Source organism: Glandiceps talaboti, chromosome 11 (genome assembly GCF_964340395.1).
Source record: "Glandiceps talaboti chromosome 11, keGlaTala1.1, whole genome shotgun sequence".
In the NCBI taxonomy this organism is placed as follows: Eukaryota; Metazoa; Hemichordata; class Enteropneusta; family Spengelidae; genus Glandiceps; species Glandiceps talaboti.
In genome coordinates, this window is record NC_135559.1 from 1,502,913 (window position 1) to 1,522,500 (window position 19,588).

General features: G+C 35.6%; 2 protein-coding genes and 1 non-coding gene across 3 annotated transcripts in view; 1 reads left to right on the plus strand and 2 right to left on the minus strand.

Moving 5' to 3' along the window:
• LOC144442267 (uncharacterized) overlaps positions 1 to 4,942 on the plus strand; it is a 33,090-nt gene extending 28,148 nt beyond the window's left edge. Inside the window, exons 15-16 of the mRNA XM_078131567.1 lie at positions 469 to 561; positions 918 to 4,942. Coding sequence (XP_077987693.1) covers positions 469 to 561; positions 918 to 1,099 — 275 coding nt within the window. The 3' untranslated portion in view covers positions 1,100 to 4,942. The remainder of the gene's footprint in view (positions 1 to 468; positions 562 to 917) is intronic.
• Positions 4,943 to 5,463: 521 nt separating this feature from the next.
• On the minus strand, positions 5,464 to 5,535 carry Trnam-cau (transfer RNA methionine (anticodon CAU)). Its single transcript has one exon. It is a non-coding gene; the product is annotated as a tRNA-Met (tRNA).
• A 728-nt stretch (positions 5,536 to 6,263) lies between these two features.
• LOC144442640 (rhamnose-binding lectin-like) overlaps positions 6,264 to 19,588 on the minus strand; it is a 50,068-nt gene continuing 36,743 nt past the window's right edge. The window contains exons 2-10 of the mRNA XM_078132020.1: positions 14,432 to 14,517; positions 12,478 to 12,750; positions 10,173 to 10,202; positions 9,625 to 9,903; positions 9,105 to 9,134; positions 8,557 to 8,835; positions 7,677 to 7,706; positions 6,762 to 7,037; positions 6,264 to 6,277 (exon numbers count right to left, since the gene is read on the minus strand). Coding sequence (XP_077988146.1) covers positions 6,264 to 6,277; positions 6,762 to 7,037; positions 7,677 to 7,706; positions 8,557 to 8,835; positions 9,105 to 9,134; positions 9,625 to 9,903; positions 10,173 to 10,202; positions 12,478 to 12,750; positions 14,432 to 14,517 — 1,297 coding nt within the window. The remainder of the gene's footprint in view (positions 6,278 to 6,761; positions 7,038 to 7,676; positions 7,707 to 8,556; positions 8,836 to 9,104; positions 9,135 to 9,624; positions 9,904 to 10,172; positions 10,203 to 12,477; positions 12,751 to 14,431; positions 14,518 to 19,588) is intronic.

Consider the following 19,588-nt stretch of genomic DNA (forward strand, 5'->3'; position numbering starts at 1 on the left):
TATTATTCTGGCTGGGTTGATCTTTATTTCCAGGCAATTTACAAATAGTGTCATTTAGTACTTGATAAAGAAATACAGTATCAGAAATGTTGTGACTATTACAACAAGTGACAGACATGAATTAACAAAATAATGTAACTTGTGACAAACATTTATAAGCCAACAACTGAACTGTATTGTATTAATAAAACTTGGCACTGCATTGTTGAAGTACAGAGATAAGTATTACATTTGATCATTCAATAAGAACAGTTTTATTTTACCTAATGACTTCTTATTTTCAAAGAAGTCATTAGGTAAAATCTACCCCTTTCATTCCAGTGGTGTTTCAATATGAAATCTTGATGCAATGTATAAGAAGTAAATGCCACTTTTTATCGAATTTCCCCCTTTCATTAAGTGTGGTTCCCAAACCTTAGAAAAAAACACAGGTAAAGTATATAAACTTGTGTATTTCTTTTTTATCAGACTTTGTTATACCTGGTCATGTCAAGAAAGAAGCTGCAGAGAAGGCGTTGAAAGAACAACAACAACAACAACAAACTGTTAAGAAGCCAAAGAGTAAGTGTGGTATATTGCCTGTGTTGTCATGGTGACATACTATTTGTAACAGCCAAACTGTTAGACATAACCAAAGACATTAAAAAGGGTATTACCAATTGAATGTACAAATATTACCACAAACACTGGCGTAACCTGTACATAAGCAGATTTGAAGAATTTCTAATCGCCAATAAAATACTAAGAGCAAATGGCTACTTGGTTTTCAATTGACAACAATGAATAATGCCATGGCAACAGTTTAGATAAAAGGAACTAATGTCTATTTTAGGAGGAGAAAGGCAAACCTTTCCCTATATGTATACTTTCATCATTGCCACTGTTCTAATACGTTCTTCTATCTTTATTTGCTATAGATGTAAAGAGGAAAATCTCTCACATGCCGTTCCCACGACAGTTAGAACTTTTACAACAACCACAGAAAAGCGTCACACTGCCTCAAGGAATCTCCTCAGAAGAAGCTTTCCTTGCTATGGGAGATGAACACTACAAAAAGAGAACCTGGAATATATTTGGTACTATGAAACGGAAGAGGTAGTAGAAGACAAGAAATGTACAAAGTGTAAAACTAAGATGACGTGTGCAACAGATAGCTGACGTCAAAACTAAGATGACATATGCAACAGATGGTTGACGTCAAGACTAAGATGACATATGCAACAGATAGTTGATTTCATGACTAAGATGATATATGCAACAGATGGCTGACTTCAAGACTAAGATGACGTATGCAACAGATGGTTGACGTCAAGACTAAGATGACGTATGCAACAGATAGCTGACTTCAAGACTAAGATGATGTATGCAACAGATGGTTGACTTCAAGACTAAGATGATGTATGCAACAGATGGTTGACTTCATGACTAAGATGACATATGCAACAGATGGTTGACTTCAAGACTAAGATGACATATGCAACAGATGGTTGACGTCAAGACTAAGATGACGTATGCAACAGATGGTTGACGTCAAGACTAAGATGATGTATGCAACAGATGGTTGACGTCAAGACTAAGATGATGTATGCAACAGATGGTTACTTCAAGACTAAGATGACATGCAACAGATGGTTGACGTCAAGACTAAGATGATTTATGCAACAGATGGTTGACGTCAAGACTTAGATGACGTATGCAACAGATGGTTGACGTCAAGACTAAGATGATGTATGCAACAGATGGTTGACTTCAAGACTAAGATGACGTACACAACAGATGGTTGACTTCAAGACTAAGATGATGTACACAACAGATGGTTGACGTCAAGACTAAGATGATGTATGCAACAGATGGTTGACGTCAAGACTAAGATGACGTATGCAACAGATGGTTGACTTCAAGACTAAGATGATATATGCAACAGATGGTTGACGTCAAGACTAAGATGATGTATGCAACAGATGGTTGACTTCAAGACTAAGATGACGTTTGCAACAGATAGCTGACTTTATGACTATCGAGGCCTAGTTGTTATAAAACATAGAGGCAGTGAAGCTACGTGGAGTATCTAAGCCAAACCTACTATAAAACTCACACTGTATACACAAAGTGTGAAACCAAACCCCAGTATTTACCAACATTGTTAGCCGACATCAGCAGAGAGAATCGACACATCTCAAATTATAATTTCTGTGAAAAAAAGTTACAAGTGTTGTCATCTGTAACTCTGATTTTGATACAGAGCTGTTTGGAATTATGTTTCCAGTGACAGCATGCCAAAATAGACAAAAACTGAAGAATTTGGCAAGAAAAATATATATTTTGATATTTTAGTATAGTTCCTATAAATCCTGTACAAAATAAACAAAGAACATATACAAATAATATGAAAAATGAGAATTTCTGTTGTAAAATTTAAATGGAAGGAGAACTTAATAACTGGACAGGACCAAATAATGAAATCTTCAGCTCAAAAGAAAAAGGGAGAATAAATAAAAAAAGTACAGTTATAGAAAGTACTGAAAAGATGTATGTATAAAAACTTTTTTTTTGGATAAAAAATCTCAGAATTTCAACCAGAGATGAATTTCATTCTCAATTTTTAATTTGGAACTACTGATAATGTTTGTCTTGTGCTTCAGTCGTTCATTTTTTTAACTCAATATTCATTTATTTACCAATAACACATTCTCTGGGATTGATTTGAATTCTTAACATTTGTGATTTTAAAGGTGCATTTGTAATTATGATTTCAAACTCAGATTGACTTATTTTGTTGACTTTTTAAATACATTTTATCCTGACAAGGCTTTTATGGAGCATGCTTAAAGAATTTAGGGATAGATGAAAAATTTGGACCATTTTAAAGGGATATCAGATATATGATCCACTTCACCATTATGTATCCAGATAGCACTTTGAAAACTGGAGACATTTAACAGATCATGTTACAGTTGTGAGTCTAAAATATAGAAGCTCACCTTACTTCACAGTTTTTAGCTTGAAGATTTTTAAGTTGCAGTGTGTTTGACAGACTGTGTGTTTGATGCAGCCAATGTGTTCAACAGACTAAGTATGTTTGATGGATCCAGTGTGTTTGATGAACCCAGTGTGTATACGGACCCAGTGTGTTTGATGGACCCAGTGTGTATACGGACCCAGTGTGTTTGATGGACCCAGTGTGTATATGGACCCAGTGTGTTTGACGAATCCAATATGTTTGACAGGTCCAGTGTGTTTGATGGACCCAGTGTGTTTGACAGACCCAGTATGTTTGATGGACCCAGTGTGTTTGATGGACCCAGTGTGTTCGATAGACTCAGTGTGTTCGACAGACCCAGTATGTTTGATGGCCCAAGTGTCTTCTCCATGCAAGATCATTGAATCATGTTATTGTCAATCTCAGGCATGCTTCAAATGCAGGAACTTTTTCTGCCAAGAAATATGATTTATGGAAGAAAAAGATCCATTGAATTGTCATAAACTTTAATGTAGGAATGATTACTTGGCAATGCAATTTGAAAATAATTTGTTTGCAACATGTAATGGTTGTAGTTGAGCTGTATAGATGAAATTGTAACAAATATGTACAAAGATTATTAAAATAGGTAGTTATTTTGTATGAGACTAATTTTGATAAAGCATTATTGCAGTTATTTCATAACCCAGTCATTTACCTTTGAAACTTAGTAAAATTTTGTATATTTCTCAGCTCTAAATGTAAAAAAAAAAAGTTCTATAGCATATGTTTGAATAGCGCCCTCTAGTGACAATCTTTTCATAAGACACCAAACCAATGCAATTTTAATAATTTGAGAGTTTAATAAAGTCCAGTGTACTCTAACAATAATTGACCTTTCACCTGATTTCGTCAATGCAAATTTTGAACACTAGGTGGCGCTGTTTTAAGAAAGGTGTACACTCGCATCAGCCATTCTAGTATATATAATGGTGGTAGTATGTACATTTTTTCTGTGGCTATGTTCTCAGTAAATTCATTTATTATGTACATATTTTCAGTAGTATTCAATGTAAACAAGCACAGCAACATTGGTAAAGGCTATGGTATAGGAGACAAGTAGATGTGGTCATTAGATTTTCTACGGAAAATGGACCAAAAGTATTAAATAGTTAAGTACATGTTAATGTTATTAGTGTTTATTATGATGTGAAGTTTTGTACAGTACAGAGAGAACCAGTCGTTATATTGTGTTAGCTATTTAACACAGTGCTTTCCCACATTTAGAGTTAAGACAGTCATTTTTTCAGTTAAAGAATTGTTATTGTTATGTTAATTATTTTTTCTGAAACAGAACTGCCAACCAACCAGAGTAAAACTGATCAGGACAAAAAAAGATGATAGCCACCCAACACAACAAATTATCAGTCTGTAGCATACACATCAATGGATCTTGTTTTTAATATATCCTATCTGGTATTTATTATTACAAATTATTTATTTTGTGCTCATTTAAGAAAAAAAAGATACACAAGGCTTTTTCCTCCAAATAATGAACAAATAGTAGATTTTTGTTTATTTTAACTTGTAAGGAAAAAAAACTCAACTACTGCCATGGGAAATTTTACTATTCAGAGTGGTTCAGAGCAGACTTGTATCTTTAAAAACCGTTGTCTGCTCAGTTGTCATTTTATGAAAGAGGTGACAAACAAGTTCAGATTTGGGTACGAGAACTTTATCTGCCGTTACTTCTCAGAGCAGAGCAGAGCAATCAATTTGAAAAGGAAAAAAATATAAGTTTTTACATTCACGTGGGTTTTATACCATAAGTTTACAGATAATAGGTTATGAAATGATTACTAAGGTTAGCAGATATTTGGTGAATTGACACTCCACTATATAGTCATAGTCCTATCCTAGGGACTATGTTGTAGTTATGATATACATCTATCCATTGCTGTCATCTTTAAGTGCATAATAAAATGGTGAATAGAACGTATCAATGCGTTATTCTGAAATTTATTAATGTGAATGTTTGTTTCATTGCTGGTTCATTTCGTTAGTCCAACTCTTTAAAATGTGAAATTAGTGATATTAGTGTGTTTGTGTGCGTGTATGCCCCACCTAAAAAATAGTGGGGAGGGTGTTTAGCTCTTCTTATGTGTCGTCCCATTGGTGTGAACATTATCTGCCCTCCCTCCCCTCCCACTGGGTTTCTATTCGCCTGTCTGCCCACTGCCATACCCACCCAATATTGTGAATAATTTACCACTTCCCACCAGGAAAACGTTCATGCTATCCACTATACCAACAATTCATTTTGAAATACCCAATGTGCCCCCCTCCCCACAATTCCATGTTTTCCCCTCCCACTGTCTATTTGACTGTTAGTGTGTACAGTATTTAAAACAAAAAAAGTAACTTCTTAGAGAGGAAGGGGGAGGGATATGTAGACAGACACAAAAGCAAAACGAGGTCAGGATTCCCTGTAGAAAAAAAACTTTTAGCAGCGCCTGGTTTCGATCCAGGGACCTCTGGGTTATGGGCCCAGCACGCTTCCACTGCGCCACGCTGCTCTTAGGAAAATTATTTAATAATTATGTCTACATCTTAATGGACTCATTCAGGGGCAGTATTTCATCATTCCCCGTTTATGTTTGAAAAAGGAAGGTTACTGTTTTATTTCCTAATAGCAAAATTCATGCGGTGAGTCGCATTCATGTTTTAGTCATTTTTTGCTCATACTGACTTCAGCATTATGTATAAACAGGGAGGTTTTACTTATATCTCAAATAAACCTTTCACGTTGAACGGGTGCACTTTTATCACAAAGCTCCCCCCTCCCCCTCTTTATCTGTATTGTTAAAATGGTGTACACATATATGTAATTGTCGAAGGCTTATACTGCTATTCTGTCTATGACGTGAACGTAAAAGTACATAGTCATACTATTGAATTAGGCAAGTAGCAAAGGTGTAGAGCGTATACAGAGTGGTCACCATTAACTAAGACGGGGGGGGGGGGCAATTGTCCTGGTACCATATATGCAAACATATAGTACAACCACACTAACCACGTGTTTCATGAATGAAGTGGAATTTTAGTAAAAACATGCCTTTTGATTTAGAAATTAACTCTCCAAGCAAACAAAGGGCAAAACAAAACCATTATTTCGACGTTTAATTTATTATTTTTTGTAGTATTTATAATTTCGCATGCAACAAATTACATATCAACAATATGAACAGCTTTTCTCATGACAAGTTTCTAGTAACTGTCACGATGTTAGTATTATCCATACTATCTAGCAAGTTGTACCTGCAAATCAATAGAAAGAAAACAAACATAGCAAATGATTCAATATTGACTAGTCAACGGAATCGGGAATGGGAAAACCAACAAATGAACTCAGCTTAAAACAGAAAATATATCAAAATGTTTATATATCAGTATAAGATATTGCCAACTCATCTAACTCATCTATCAATACCAGTATAATCGTCATGTTTAGCTGAGAACTGTACATACTATTAAAGGACAAATAAAAAAATAGTGTTTCCAATAACCCGACGACCCTAAACATAGAACATACATAATGATTTGAACTTCGCCTGCACATCTCTGTCTGCAAATTTCAGAAGTACCCCGTACCCCCCCCCTCCCATAGCTACATACTGAAAATAGTATTTTAATGATATAAAATCTAATATCTAAAATGAAACGCTTCATAGCTACATACTAAATGATATAATAACTGGATTATAATCAAATCTAAAACAAAACAATGACGTCATTTACTTACATCTGTAAGAGACTTCTAGATATTTGTACGTTCCAAAGCAAGGATCACTACCTCCAAAGGTAGGGTTGCTGGCTACAACGTTACAATTTGTCTGACCATCACAGGCAGCAGTCACCACAGCTAGACTAGTCCCAGCATGGCAGTCTTGATCGGTCACTGCATTGTGGGAACAAACTTCCTTGCCGGCAGTACGCCCATAATTTGCGTAGCCGATCTCGATGACACCAGTGGTGCACGAAATGGATAACGTTTGCGAATGACACGCAATTTCGGTAACTGGTAATAGATAACGAACAGAAATGACCACAGTTAGATATGATCTATATAGAGGCATAGTCGACTACACACTTCAGTAACTGGTATACACAGAAAATTGAACCACAAGTAGACTAGTTAATATAAGGGTGCACAGTTTGTAACTTTCCAGGTCTTGATAGTTACTAATAATTTCGTTGGCGTGTAGAATCATGTCAAGTAAATCACAGTCTCAGATTTCATATCATATTAAGGCATTATGACATTGCTTATTTCACTACCAAATATTCAAACTTTGTCTTGGTTAGTCAACCCCTTTGTACTCCTGCCACGTAAGTACTGATTTTATCCAAGATCGACGTTTTAGTTTGTATCCAGAAAGAGAACTAACTTTTAGCCGATATTGAGGTTTAAGTTAGAGACAATGATACTTTAAAATTGTAATAGTATATGATTATACACTATTAGTAAAGGAACTATTTTAATATGAGTGCTTGAACTAAAACAAACGTATTTATTGAACGACTCACATGGGGTGAACAGGTGCATTTTTTTGTTACTACAGTAAATTAAGGCAATTAAATATCACAATTGTTAATGTTGAAGACAAAATGGAAGAACATGGAAGCACAGTTGCAAAGAAAGTAACAATGCACTTACCGAAATTTCCACATGGATCAGCCGGAGTACCTAAAATAAAAAGGAAATAAGACATGTATTGGTTTTCCTCGCTATCAAATAATGTTAGGTTCTTCAAAGTATTTAAGCGAATAAGGGAACAACTGAAAATAGGCACAGTTCCAGACAGAGTGCAAATAGACAGCTATACAGTCTCTCTCTCTCTCTCTCTCTCTCTCTCTCTCTCTCTCTCTCTCTCTCTCTCTCTCTCTCTCTCTCTCTCTCTCTCTCTCTCTCTCTCTCTCTCTCTCTCTCTCTCTCTCTCTCTCTCTCTCTCTCTCTCTCTCTCTCTCTCTCTCTCTCTCTCTCACAGTACAGGTAAAATGTCTATGTTGAAGTTCAATAGACTATGTTAAAGTGGTACAAGTAACGCAATACATAGTAAAACATAGATGATCATGAGCTGTTACATTGTGTTTCACGATCATCAAACTACTAGCACTTATGATCAGACATTCGTTTGATGATTGTTGTTAAGGGTGAAAGACAGTGTTACGGTTTATCTATATCTTACTAAATCATTTTTATTCAAATATACATATTCTAAATTAAATGTTAAATGTGATTCCAACTACTAAAATGGCCAAGCACGTACAGCGTTGGAATCACACAACGATGTAATTTTTTTAGTTACCAATAACAAATATTCAAAAACCGCTTGTCTTGGTTAACACATTTCTTTGCAGATAGTAATTACCTCTATCATACCTCGACGACTTTTGTATAATTTGAAGTATGTGTCATGTCAGTCTATTTTGTACACTGACAAAAACAGGGTCTCAGTTACAATTACAGATTATGTCGCCTATTAACAGTTTTCAATACCATGGTAACGGTGTAATCTAAACAATAATTTACTTACATCTAGAAGAGACTTCCAGATATTTGTACGTTCCATAACAAGGGTCAACTCCTCCAAACGTTTCTTTATTAACGGCAACGGTACAGTCCGTCCGTCCATTACAAGCCCTGCTCACCACAGATAGACTGCTGTCAGCTCCACAGTTTTGATCGGAGACTGCATTGTGGGGACAAACCTCCGGACCGGCCGTACGTCCATAATTTGCCGCTTCAATTTCGAGCACATGGTCATTGCTGCACGAAAGTGTCAGTGGTTGTCCATGACACGAAGTGTCGGTAACTAAACAATGAAAATTAATGAATATGCAAAACATGATCATTTTGCCCTGTACTTTAATCCTGTTTTCCTTGTTTCCCCCTGTTCAAATATTGTTTAAACTGTCTGCCTCGCTGTCTCTCTATCTGCATGTTTGATTTTTAGGTTAGCAAGATATCGATCAAATACAAGAGCTGAAATATTGTGAAAAGTTTGCATATGACACAAATGGTCAATTCATATAAAATGGAAGTACACGGAAAAACATTGCTAAGAACTAGCGATGTACCTACCAAAATTTCCAAGTGGATCAGCCGGAGTACCTAAATTGAAACAGAAATAACACATTATTAGTTTTCCCCGCTACCAAAATAATGTTGGTTATTCAAAGTATTATAGTGTATTGGTTACAACTGAAAATAGGCACAGCCCCTGAGTGCATTTAGACAGGATATAGTCTCTCTCTCTTATCTATCTTACTAAGTCAAATAAACATATTGTGTTGAATGTGATTCCAACTACTAAAATGTCCAAGTACGTATAGCTTTGGAATCACATCACAACGTAATATTTTAGTTACCAATATTACAAAATATTCAAAAGTCACTTCAATCTTGGTTAACACATTTCTTTGCAGATAGTAATTACCTCTATCATACCTCGACGACTTTTGTTTAAGTTGAAGTATGTGTCATGTCAGTCTATTTTGTACACTGACAAAAACAGGGTCTCAGTTACAATTACAGATTATGTCGCCTATTAACAGTTTTCAATACCATGGTAACGGTGTAATCTAAACAATAATTTACTTACATCTAGAAGAGACTTCCAGATATTTGTACGTTCCATAACAAGGGTCAACTCCTCCAAACGTTTCTTTATTAACGGCAACGGTACAGTCCGTCCGTCCATTACAAGCCCTGCTCACCACAGATAGACTGCTGTCAGCTCCACAGTTTTGATCGGAGACTGCATTGTGGGGACAAACCTCCGGACCGGCCGTACGTCCATAATTTGCCGCTTCAATTTCGAGCACATGGTCATTGCTGCACGAAAGTGTCAGTGGTTGTCCATGACACGAAGTGTCGGTAACTAAACAATGAAAATTAATGAATATGCAAAACATGATCATTTTGCCCTGTACTTTAATCCTGTTTTCCTTGTTTCCCCCTGTTCAAATATTGTTTAAACTGTCTGCCTCGCTGTCTCTCTATCTGCATGTTTGATTTTTAGGTTAGCAAGATATCGATCAAATACAAGAGCTGAAATATTGTGAAAAGTTTGCATATGACACAAATGGTCAATTCATATAAAATGGAAGTACACGGAAAAACATTGCTAAGAACTAGCGATGTACCTACCAAAATTTCCAAGTGGATCAGCCGGAGTACCTAAATTGAAACAGAAATAACACATTATTAGTTTTCCCCGCTACCAAAATAATGTTGGTTATTCAAAGTATTATAGTGTATTGGTTACAACTGAAAATAGGCACAGCCCCTGAGTGCATTTAGACAGGATATAGTCTCTCTCTCTTATCTATCTTACTAAGTCAAATAAACATATTGTGTTGAATGTGATTCCAACTACTAAAATGTCCAAGTACGTATAGCTTTGGAATCACATCACAACGTAATATTTTAGTTACCAATATTACAAAATATTCAAAAGTCACTTCAATCTTGGTTAACACATTTCTTTGCAGATAGTAATTACCTCTATCATACCTCGACGACTTTTGTTTAAGTTGAAGTATGTGTCATGTCAGTCTATTTTGTACACTGACAAAAACAGGGTCTCAGTTACAATTACATATATTGTCGCCTATTAACAGTTTTCAATACCATGGTAATGGTGTAATCTAAACAATAAATTACCTACATTTATAAGAGACTTCCAGATATTTGTACGTTCCATAACAAGGGTCAACTCCTCCAAACGTTTCTTTATTAACGGCAACGGTACAGTCCGTCCGTCCATTACAAGCCCTGCTCACCACAGATAGACTGCTGTCAGCTCCACAGTTTTGATCGGAGACTGCATTGTGGGGACAAACCTCCGGACCGGCCGTACGTCCATAATTTGCCGCTTCAATTTCGAGCACATAGTCATTGCTGCACGAAAGTGTCAGTGGTTGTCCATGACACGAAGTGTCGGTAACTAAACAATGAAAATTAATGAAAAAAAATAAGCAAACACGAACACACTGCCTTGTACTTAGATCAGAATAAATTAGACGAACAAGAGCAACCACTACTAATATTTAATATTTTATTTTTATCTGCGACTTTCTATTGCTTAACTGCCATGTTTTGACCATCACATGGGGGGGGGGGGGGGTCTGTTGTGCAAAATATAACTTTCGTCCAATTCGATTCTGTTTTCCGTGTTCCCCCTGTTCAAATATTTACAAACAAAACACTGTCTGTCTGTCTGTCTGTCTGTCTGTCTGTCTGTCTGGTTGATTTTTTTTGTTAAAAAATGAAATATTGTGAAAAGTTTGCATCGGACACAATGGTCAATTCATTTGATGTTGGTCGATATGCTATTCCAAATTTACTAAAGGAATGTCATTTATTACATAATCCAATGAATTGAAATAGTTAAGTCATTTTTTGTCAGGAGAACTGCTCAACGTTGATGAAGTCATGTAATTTACGGAATGTCATCTAGTTTCAAATTTAGTTAATTAGCATCCTTTGGGGAAATTCTCGAACAAATATTGCAGGAAGACGTGATCAGTATTAAAATATACTTACATGTTAAACTGTCGACCGGTACACCTATAAGAGATTAAAACCACAACTTTAGACGGTTTGAGATTTTGTGATGAAATATTAAACAAACCAGGCACTCTATAATGAGAGGTTATCTAACTTGGAAAATAGTTCAATTTTTGGCGAAATATTGTCAATTCATTTGTCAGTTAGACCAGCAAAGTATGTGTCAATTTGTCAGTTAGACTATGCAAGCGTTGAGTCTGTTTGTTAGTTAGGCTATGCAAGCGTTGATTCTATTTGTCAGTTAGGCTATGCAAGCGTTGATTCAATTTGTCGGTTAGACCATGCAAGCGTTGAGTCAGTTTATCAGTTAGGCCATGCATGCAAGCCTTGGGTTAGAAATGAAAAACTAACATTTCACAAGCAGGACAGTATTGCTTTGTGCTATTGTTCTAACATAGTGGGATGAGGGGATGGGGGAGGGGGGAGGGAGCTAACATAATGAAAACAAACGACCTGTCTGTCAGAATGGCCTTACTTTGATGTAATATAAGTAAACATGATATGCTTGAGGTGGAGAACACAACATACAAACTGTAAGTACTAATTCAATTGTAGACTATTTGTATTAATAAAAGCTATCATTAAACAGGAAAGCAAAACAAAATATACATAATTTTATTTTTTTACAAATACTGCCAAAAGATTCCGTTAGATGTAGGTCGGCTACCGGATTCATAGAAGAAGCCAAAACTATCGCTTTTTACCAAAAAATACAACTAAATCATCAAAATAAGAAACCAATGGCTATCACCATCGCATGAGCCAATATAGAAATATTAAATATACATATCAATTGTCAAAGCAAAAGAATAGGGGAGATATTATAAGACTAAACTGATGGAAAATATGTATAAAATATAACAGATTGACAAATCGTACTTACATTCATACTCAACTGTCAAATATTTGAACGTTCCAACACATGGATCGCCAAATACCGAATTCTCGGCATCTATGCTACAAGAAGACATTCCATGACATAAGTCTTCAACAACACTGAGACTGCTCGTTGCATCACAAGTAGTAGTCTGGATTGGACCATTAGCACATGTTGCATAATCACTTCTCCCAAAACTTGCAGAAATGATCGATAAGACATCAGTACCCGTACAGGACAAGGAAAGTGTGTCGTGTTCACATACTACGTCACCAGGACCTAAAATGATACATGTTTTTTTTAAAGGTTTGTCGTACGATTATTATTATCAATGGAAGTTAAAACTAATAATTCCTTATCCTATTTATTCCATTATTTATCGATTACACAAACACTTATCTACCAAGACTTGTTTGTTTGTTTGTTTGTTTGTTTGTTTGTTTGTTTGTATGTATGTATGTATGTATGTATGTATGTATGTATGTATGTATGTATGTATGTATGTATGTATGTATGTATGTATGTATGTATGTATGTTTGTTTGTTTGTTTGTTTGTTTGTTTGTTTGTATGTATGTATGCATGCATGCATGCATGCATGCATGCATGTATGTATGTATGTATGTATGTATGTATGTATGTATGTATGTATATATGTTTGTTTGTTTGTTTGTTTGTTTGTTTGTTTGTTTGTTTGTTTGTTTGTTTGTTTGTTTGTGTAAAAAAATACCAGTGGTGTCCCCTTGCTGCAATCTATTAAATTGAGAATGTGTTATTCCATCATATAGTTACTATGACTACTGAAGACTTTAATTTGGTCCCAAGTGGTAAACGGAAGGATAGCAAGGTGTTCGGCCAGTCAGTAGATAACATGGATATGCTGGTTGATGTCTTCCTTCTACGGTATATGGTAACACACACAACTAGCTAAATACAAACACACATTTAGACACACACACAGACACACAGACACACAGACACACGCATTCATTCACATATACACAAATATACCAACACAAACGTACCATTCCCATATTTGCACACATCATCAAGCCTCTTACCCTCTCTCCCTTCACATAGCTTTCAACCACTTGGCAAGGTTCTATCAATATACTGATTTAAATCTACTACATACCTGGAACATGTACCACGCCTGCCATAGTAGTAAGCAGCAACAAAAGTGAAAGTATAAAGAAGTATGGTTAGTCAAAGTTCATTGAAAAGAATAGAAAGTCGTTCAAGGCAAGAAAAAAGATTGAACGCAGATCCAGCTTAAATATAATTGCCACTAATTACCATTTGCAACCATTAAATTATTAAAATGAAATATCTTGGTGAACATCAAATAATAACGTATATTAAGTATTAACAGTTATACTAAACATAATACACGTATATTCAAAACCAAACAATAATTCAGGGATTTTTGAGATCATAAGAGAGCTCTGTTAGCTTTGGTAGATATAAAATCCCAAGTTACCTATTAACTTGGTTGGGAATAATTTCTTTGCTTGATTCTTAGCTATTTACAATGTTACTTATAAAAGAACTGATCAAACATGCAGGTACCTCCGCCCGAAATAATTTACTCCTTGAAAATAACGTGGTTACAGTGACAATCAAGGGAAAATAAACTGAAATACACTCTATGAAATACTCAAACTATTCTTATGACAAGAAATTTAAATAATCATGAAATGTTGACTTGAAGTGGAATTCAACTCAAACTTTCTTGTTACAGTATTTAAATTTCCCAGGAATGCCCCAAAATAGTGCAACCGGCCTTTAAACTGTTGAATCAGATATTAGGAAATCCTGCAAATCGTACTCGGTAGCTAACGAAGAGAACCTGTTATATAGTGGTGAAACACGATGTATATTTTAAGAAAAAAAACATAAATGATTTTATGTTTGAGCTACTACTTAAAGTCGTCCCTTTTAAATTTAATGCATAAACTTACATTCATAACACACAGTCAGATACTTAAATGTGCCAACACAAGGATCTCCAAAGACAGAATTTTCAGCATTTACACTGCAAGTGGGCCTTCCATTGCACAAGTTTCGAGTGGTTACCACACTATCACTTGCGCTACACGTCTGTGTCTGGACAGGACCCAGAAGGCAAGTCTCTCCATCGCTACGTCCGAAATTCGCAGAAGTGATTGATATCACATAACCAGGACTACACGACAGCGAAAGTGAATCGTGTTCGCACACTACTTCTTCTGGAAATTTAGGAAAGTGATATATTAGACCATATTAAGGTATATACCAGATATAAACGTAACGACTTTCGTAAGCACAAATCTGTTTACAATACATACATACATACATACATACATACATACATGCATGCATGCATGCATGCATGCATACAGTGGTCCCATATTTAGCTGTACAGTGGTCCCATATTTAGCTGTACAGTGGTCCCATATTTAGCTGTACAGTGGTCCCATGTTTAGCTGTACAGTGATTCCATGTTTAGATGTACAGTTATCACATGTTTAGCTGTACAGTGGTCCCATATTTAGCTGTACAGTGATCACATGTTTAGTTTTATATTCACAACATTTAATACATACATACATACATACATACATAAAAGCTTACAGCAAATACTCGTACAATTTCCTGGCAGAAATTAAAAGATTTCAGAACATAACGTTATAAACTAGTGGCGACAGCTGAGTTGAAGTTAAAACATATACGATGTAACAATATAAAGACTTTTACCTTGTATCTCCACAACTGTTAATTAAGGAGAGAGAGAGAGAGAGAGAGAGAGAGAGAGAGAGAGAGAGAGAGAGAGAGAGAGAGAGAGAGAGAGAGAGAGAGAGAGAGAGAGAGAGATACAATTTTACTGTTATTGTTGTGAATGAAACAGTTACGAGTATAATATAATTATTATAAGTTTCTGTCAAGGCAAGTAGGAAGCCTCAATGAAGGCCCCCCCCCCTATCCATCCATCAATTAATCCACACATGCATAGTTACTTTACAATTAGTTATTCTATTTACTGTACTACTTAATAAAGTTACACAAAGCAAACGGCAATGGTACCGCTCACATAAATTTGACACATTACAATAAAAATCAATAAGTACATATGATAATAACATTAACATTTCAGAACTGGAGTCAAAAACACTGAAACTCATACATGCAGAGAGAGGCAGATACAACTGCCTGCCTACATACATACATACATACATACATACATACATACATACATACATACATACATACATACATGCACACATGCATGCACACATACATACATACATACATACATACATACATACATACATACATACATACATACATACATACATACACACATACATACATACATGCACACATACATGCACACATACATACATACATACATACATACATACATACATACATACATACATACATACATACATACATACATACACACACACACACACATACATACATACATACATACATACATACATACATACATACATACATACATACATACATACATACATACATACATACATAAAAAATACTTACAACAAACGTTTCCGCAGCCCTAGGGGTCAAAAAAGAACAGTTTGAGGTTTAAACCAACGTGACATAAATGTTAACCAAATATGTTGTGTGATTTCTTGATTATATCAAACAATTGTGGTTGAACATTGATTTTGACTGAACATAATCAAACATATGTATGGTAAGATAATCCATAAATGTGTGAATCACTTTCTTGTCAAACGGTTATTGTTCCAATGTGTTGAAGTCATTGTCAACTGTTTGATGCGAACACGTTAGAATTTTTGTTAAGATAAGGAAATATTGACTAATTCATTGCAAATGTTGCATAGAAAAGTAAACGTAAAATGTAGAAATGTAAAAAGAGAAAGTAATATTTGTACTTTCTTCAGCAAATTGTACGCTTTTCAGCACATGAAATCATTTTATCCTTCATGGAAAGTATTTTCACCTATTTTTCAGTTTATGTTATAGAATAAGAATTTTCTTGAAAGCAGTGTATTCACAAATTCCTAAATCATTGGCATACCATAAATGGAATTTGTTATTTTCCAGCCAACAAATTTTAGGAAGAACGTTTTTTTTTTTAATTTTTACTTGTAGCTAATAGCCGTAGTGTACAAAAATTGGCCCCTTCTTGCATCAGTTCGTAGTATATAACTGCTAAAATGATTCCATCCGCATGCGCAGTGCAGCTTTAAACCAATGGTTTTCTGTATTGCTATGTTTCCGTAGGTTCTCTTTTCAAATGCTGCTTCTGTTTTTGTGTGTGATAATATCTCAGTGTTTTCGTACTATTAATGTGTTGTTTCCACTAAACCGGATTGCCAATTCGGATAAAATGCACTGAAGATTTTTTACACTGTTACAGTTCCACAACGAGGAAAAAAAGGAATCTGGATTGCCACGCAGCCTTTTTTGTAACTAACTCCCCCACCCCCACCCCCACCCCCACCCCCACCCCCACTCCCACTCCCACTCCCACCTCGAACAATTACTTACCGCTTCAACGACAGCAACGCCGTATAGAAACAGAAATATCACTTTACCAATCATTATCTATAAGAAATGGGCAGATATCTATGGTTAGGAAAAGTCTCCATGGTTACCAATGGCATACACAGAAAAGTTTGACATCAATACTACAAATTATAACAATACTACAAATTACATCATCATCGTCATCATCATCATCATCATCATCATCATCATCATCATCAAAAACAAAACACAGTTGTAGCTAATATATGTACAGCAATTGAAGTTTGGAAAATACGTTAAAACATCACAAAGTCGCACCGACAAAACGATAGTTCGACATACCTTTAGTAGTGGAAGTACCGGTTATCAAATGGTTCAAATGGTTCAAAGTAAATCAATAATCAAGTTATTTAACGAGTTTTAATGCTCAGGGGGTTCCACAACTATAGACTCACGGTACATTTTTTTTAACTTTACAAAGTTAGAGATGAATAAAACCTTTTAATACAACATGCACACTTGAATAAAAACCTACCTTTCAAGCAAAGTACTCGGATCGTCTTCGTGTAATGTGAAGTCACGATGTTTACGCATATGTGAGTTCATAATATTGAACGCGTTTGGAAATATTGTCCTATAGGTTTTCAGAAGTAACGGTTCCTTCTATCTTGGAAACGAGTGCTAGTGGTCATAATGTGTAACCATAGTAGCCAAGTCCACATGTTCTTTCTCTTCCAAAATATAATTTGGTATGCACCCCCTGAACAAAATGAATCAACGTACGGACATAGAGGAAGCACGTCATCAAAATCATTTCTATCGTTAAGCTTATTATTGTTCCTGTCGTACAATTCACCATAATTCAATTCTTATCGGTACAGTGATCACATGTTTAGCTATACAGTGGTCACATGTTTAATAGCTGTACAGTGGTCCCATGTTTAGCTGTACAGTAATCACATGTTAAACTATACAGTGACCCCATGTTTAGCTGTACAGTGATCCCATGTTTAGCTGTACAGTGATTCAATTCTTATCGGTACAGTGACCCCATGTTTAACTACACAGTTATCCCATGTTTAGCTCTACAGTGGTCCCATGTTTAGCTCTACAGTGGTCCCATGTTTAGCTCTACAGTGGTCCCATGTTTAGCTCTACAGTGGTCCCATGTTTAGCTATACAGTAATCACATGTTTAGCTATACAGTAATCACATGTTTAGCTGTACAGTAATCACATGTTTAGCTGTACAGTAATCACATGTTTAGCTGTACAGTGATCACATGTTTAGCTGTACAGTAATCACATGTTTAGCTGTACAGTGATCACATGTTTAGCTGTACAGTAATCACATGTTTAGCTATACAGTAATCACATGTTTAGCTGTACAGTGACCCCGTGTTTAGCTGTACAGTAATCACATGTTTAGCTGTACAGTAATCACATGTTTAGCTATACAGTAATCACATGTTTAGCTGTACAGTAATCACATGTTTAGCTGTACAGTTATCACATTTTTAGCTGTACAGTAATCACATGTTTAGCTGTACAGTTATCACATTTTTAGCTGTACAGTGATCACATGTTTAGCTGTACAGTAATCACATGTTTAGCTGTACAGTGATCACATGTTTAGCTGTACAGTTATCACATTTTTAGCTGTACAGTGATCACATGTTTAGCTGTACAGTAATCACATGTTTAGCTGTACAGTGGTCCCATATTTAGCTGTACAGTGATCACAGGTTTAGTTTTATATTCCCAGCATTTAATCACACCTTACATTTTATCTGTTTCCACTTAGCAGATAGCATAACACTACATAAACTCTAACTTAACTTAACTGTGGAAACTTTCAAAGTTTATAGAGCAATTGAAACGTTCAGATAGCAGTTGATACTTTTAGAGAATAGTTGAAAAGTTTAGGTAACATTTGAAACTTGTGGATAGCAGTTGAAACTTGGGGATGGCAATATTAATTGAAACTTGTGGATACCAGATGTTCACAGGGTGAACACTTTCCCATGAAACATTTCTGTCGGAGTTTTAGTGAGGTTGAAAAGGCAGGGGTGCCGAATCGATCATATGGTATTTTCAGATATTGTATGTTATCAATGGAATCTCCTTTGAAAACAACTAAGCAGCTTTCCTGCAGTCACTTGAAGGTAATTGAAATTTTGTATATCTCAAAAAGTTACATTGTTAGGAGTACTAAGAACAAAATAATAAAATCCAGTTTTCTCTCGCTGAACATATGGAAAATACAGAAAAGAAAAGAAGTAGCAGAGCATTATGGATAGGATCAACTAGTAACGAAATTAACCTATTTTCTTTTGCGATTTTCACTCGCATGCAAATAGACTCGTAGTGCAGACCACATGAGATTCAGCCTGGGCAACCTAAAGTTGTTACAAACAGATCGCGTTTGAAAATATATTGAACGGATCGTCCAACATTCATATATGATACATATGAATGTCCTTCAGATAACCCAGCTGTATAATTGGGTACCTGGTAGGATAGAGTTTACAATGTGTATGTTTGAATCCCATGCGCTTACAGAAGTTTCAATGGAGTGTATGCTTCTGAAGGAGTTGAGGCAGTATAAAGGGT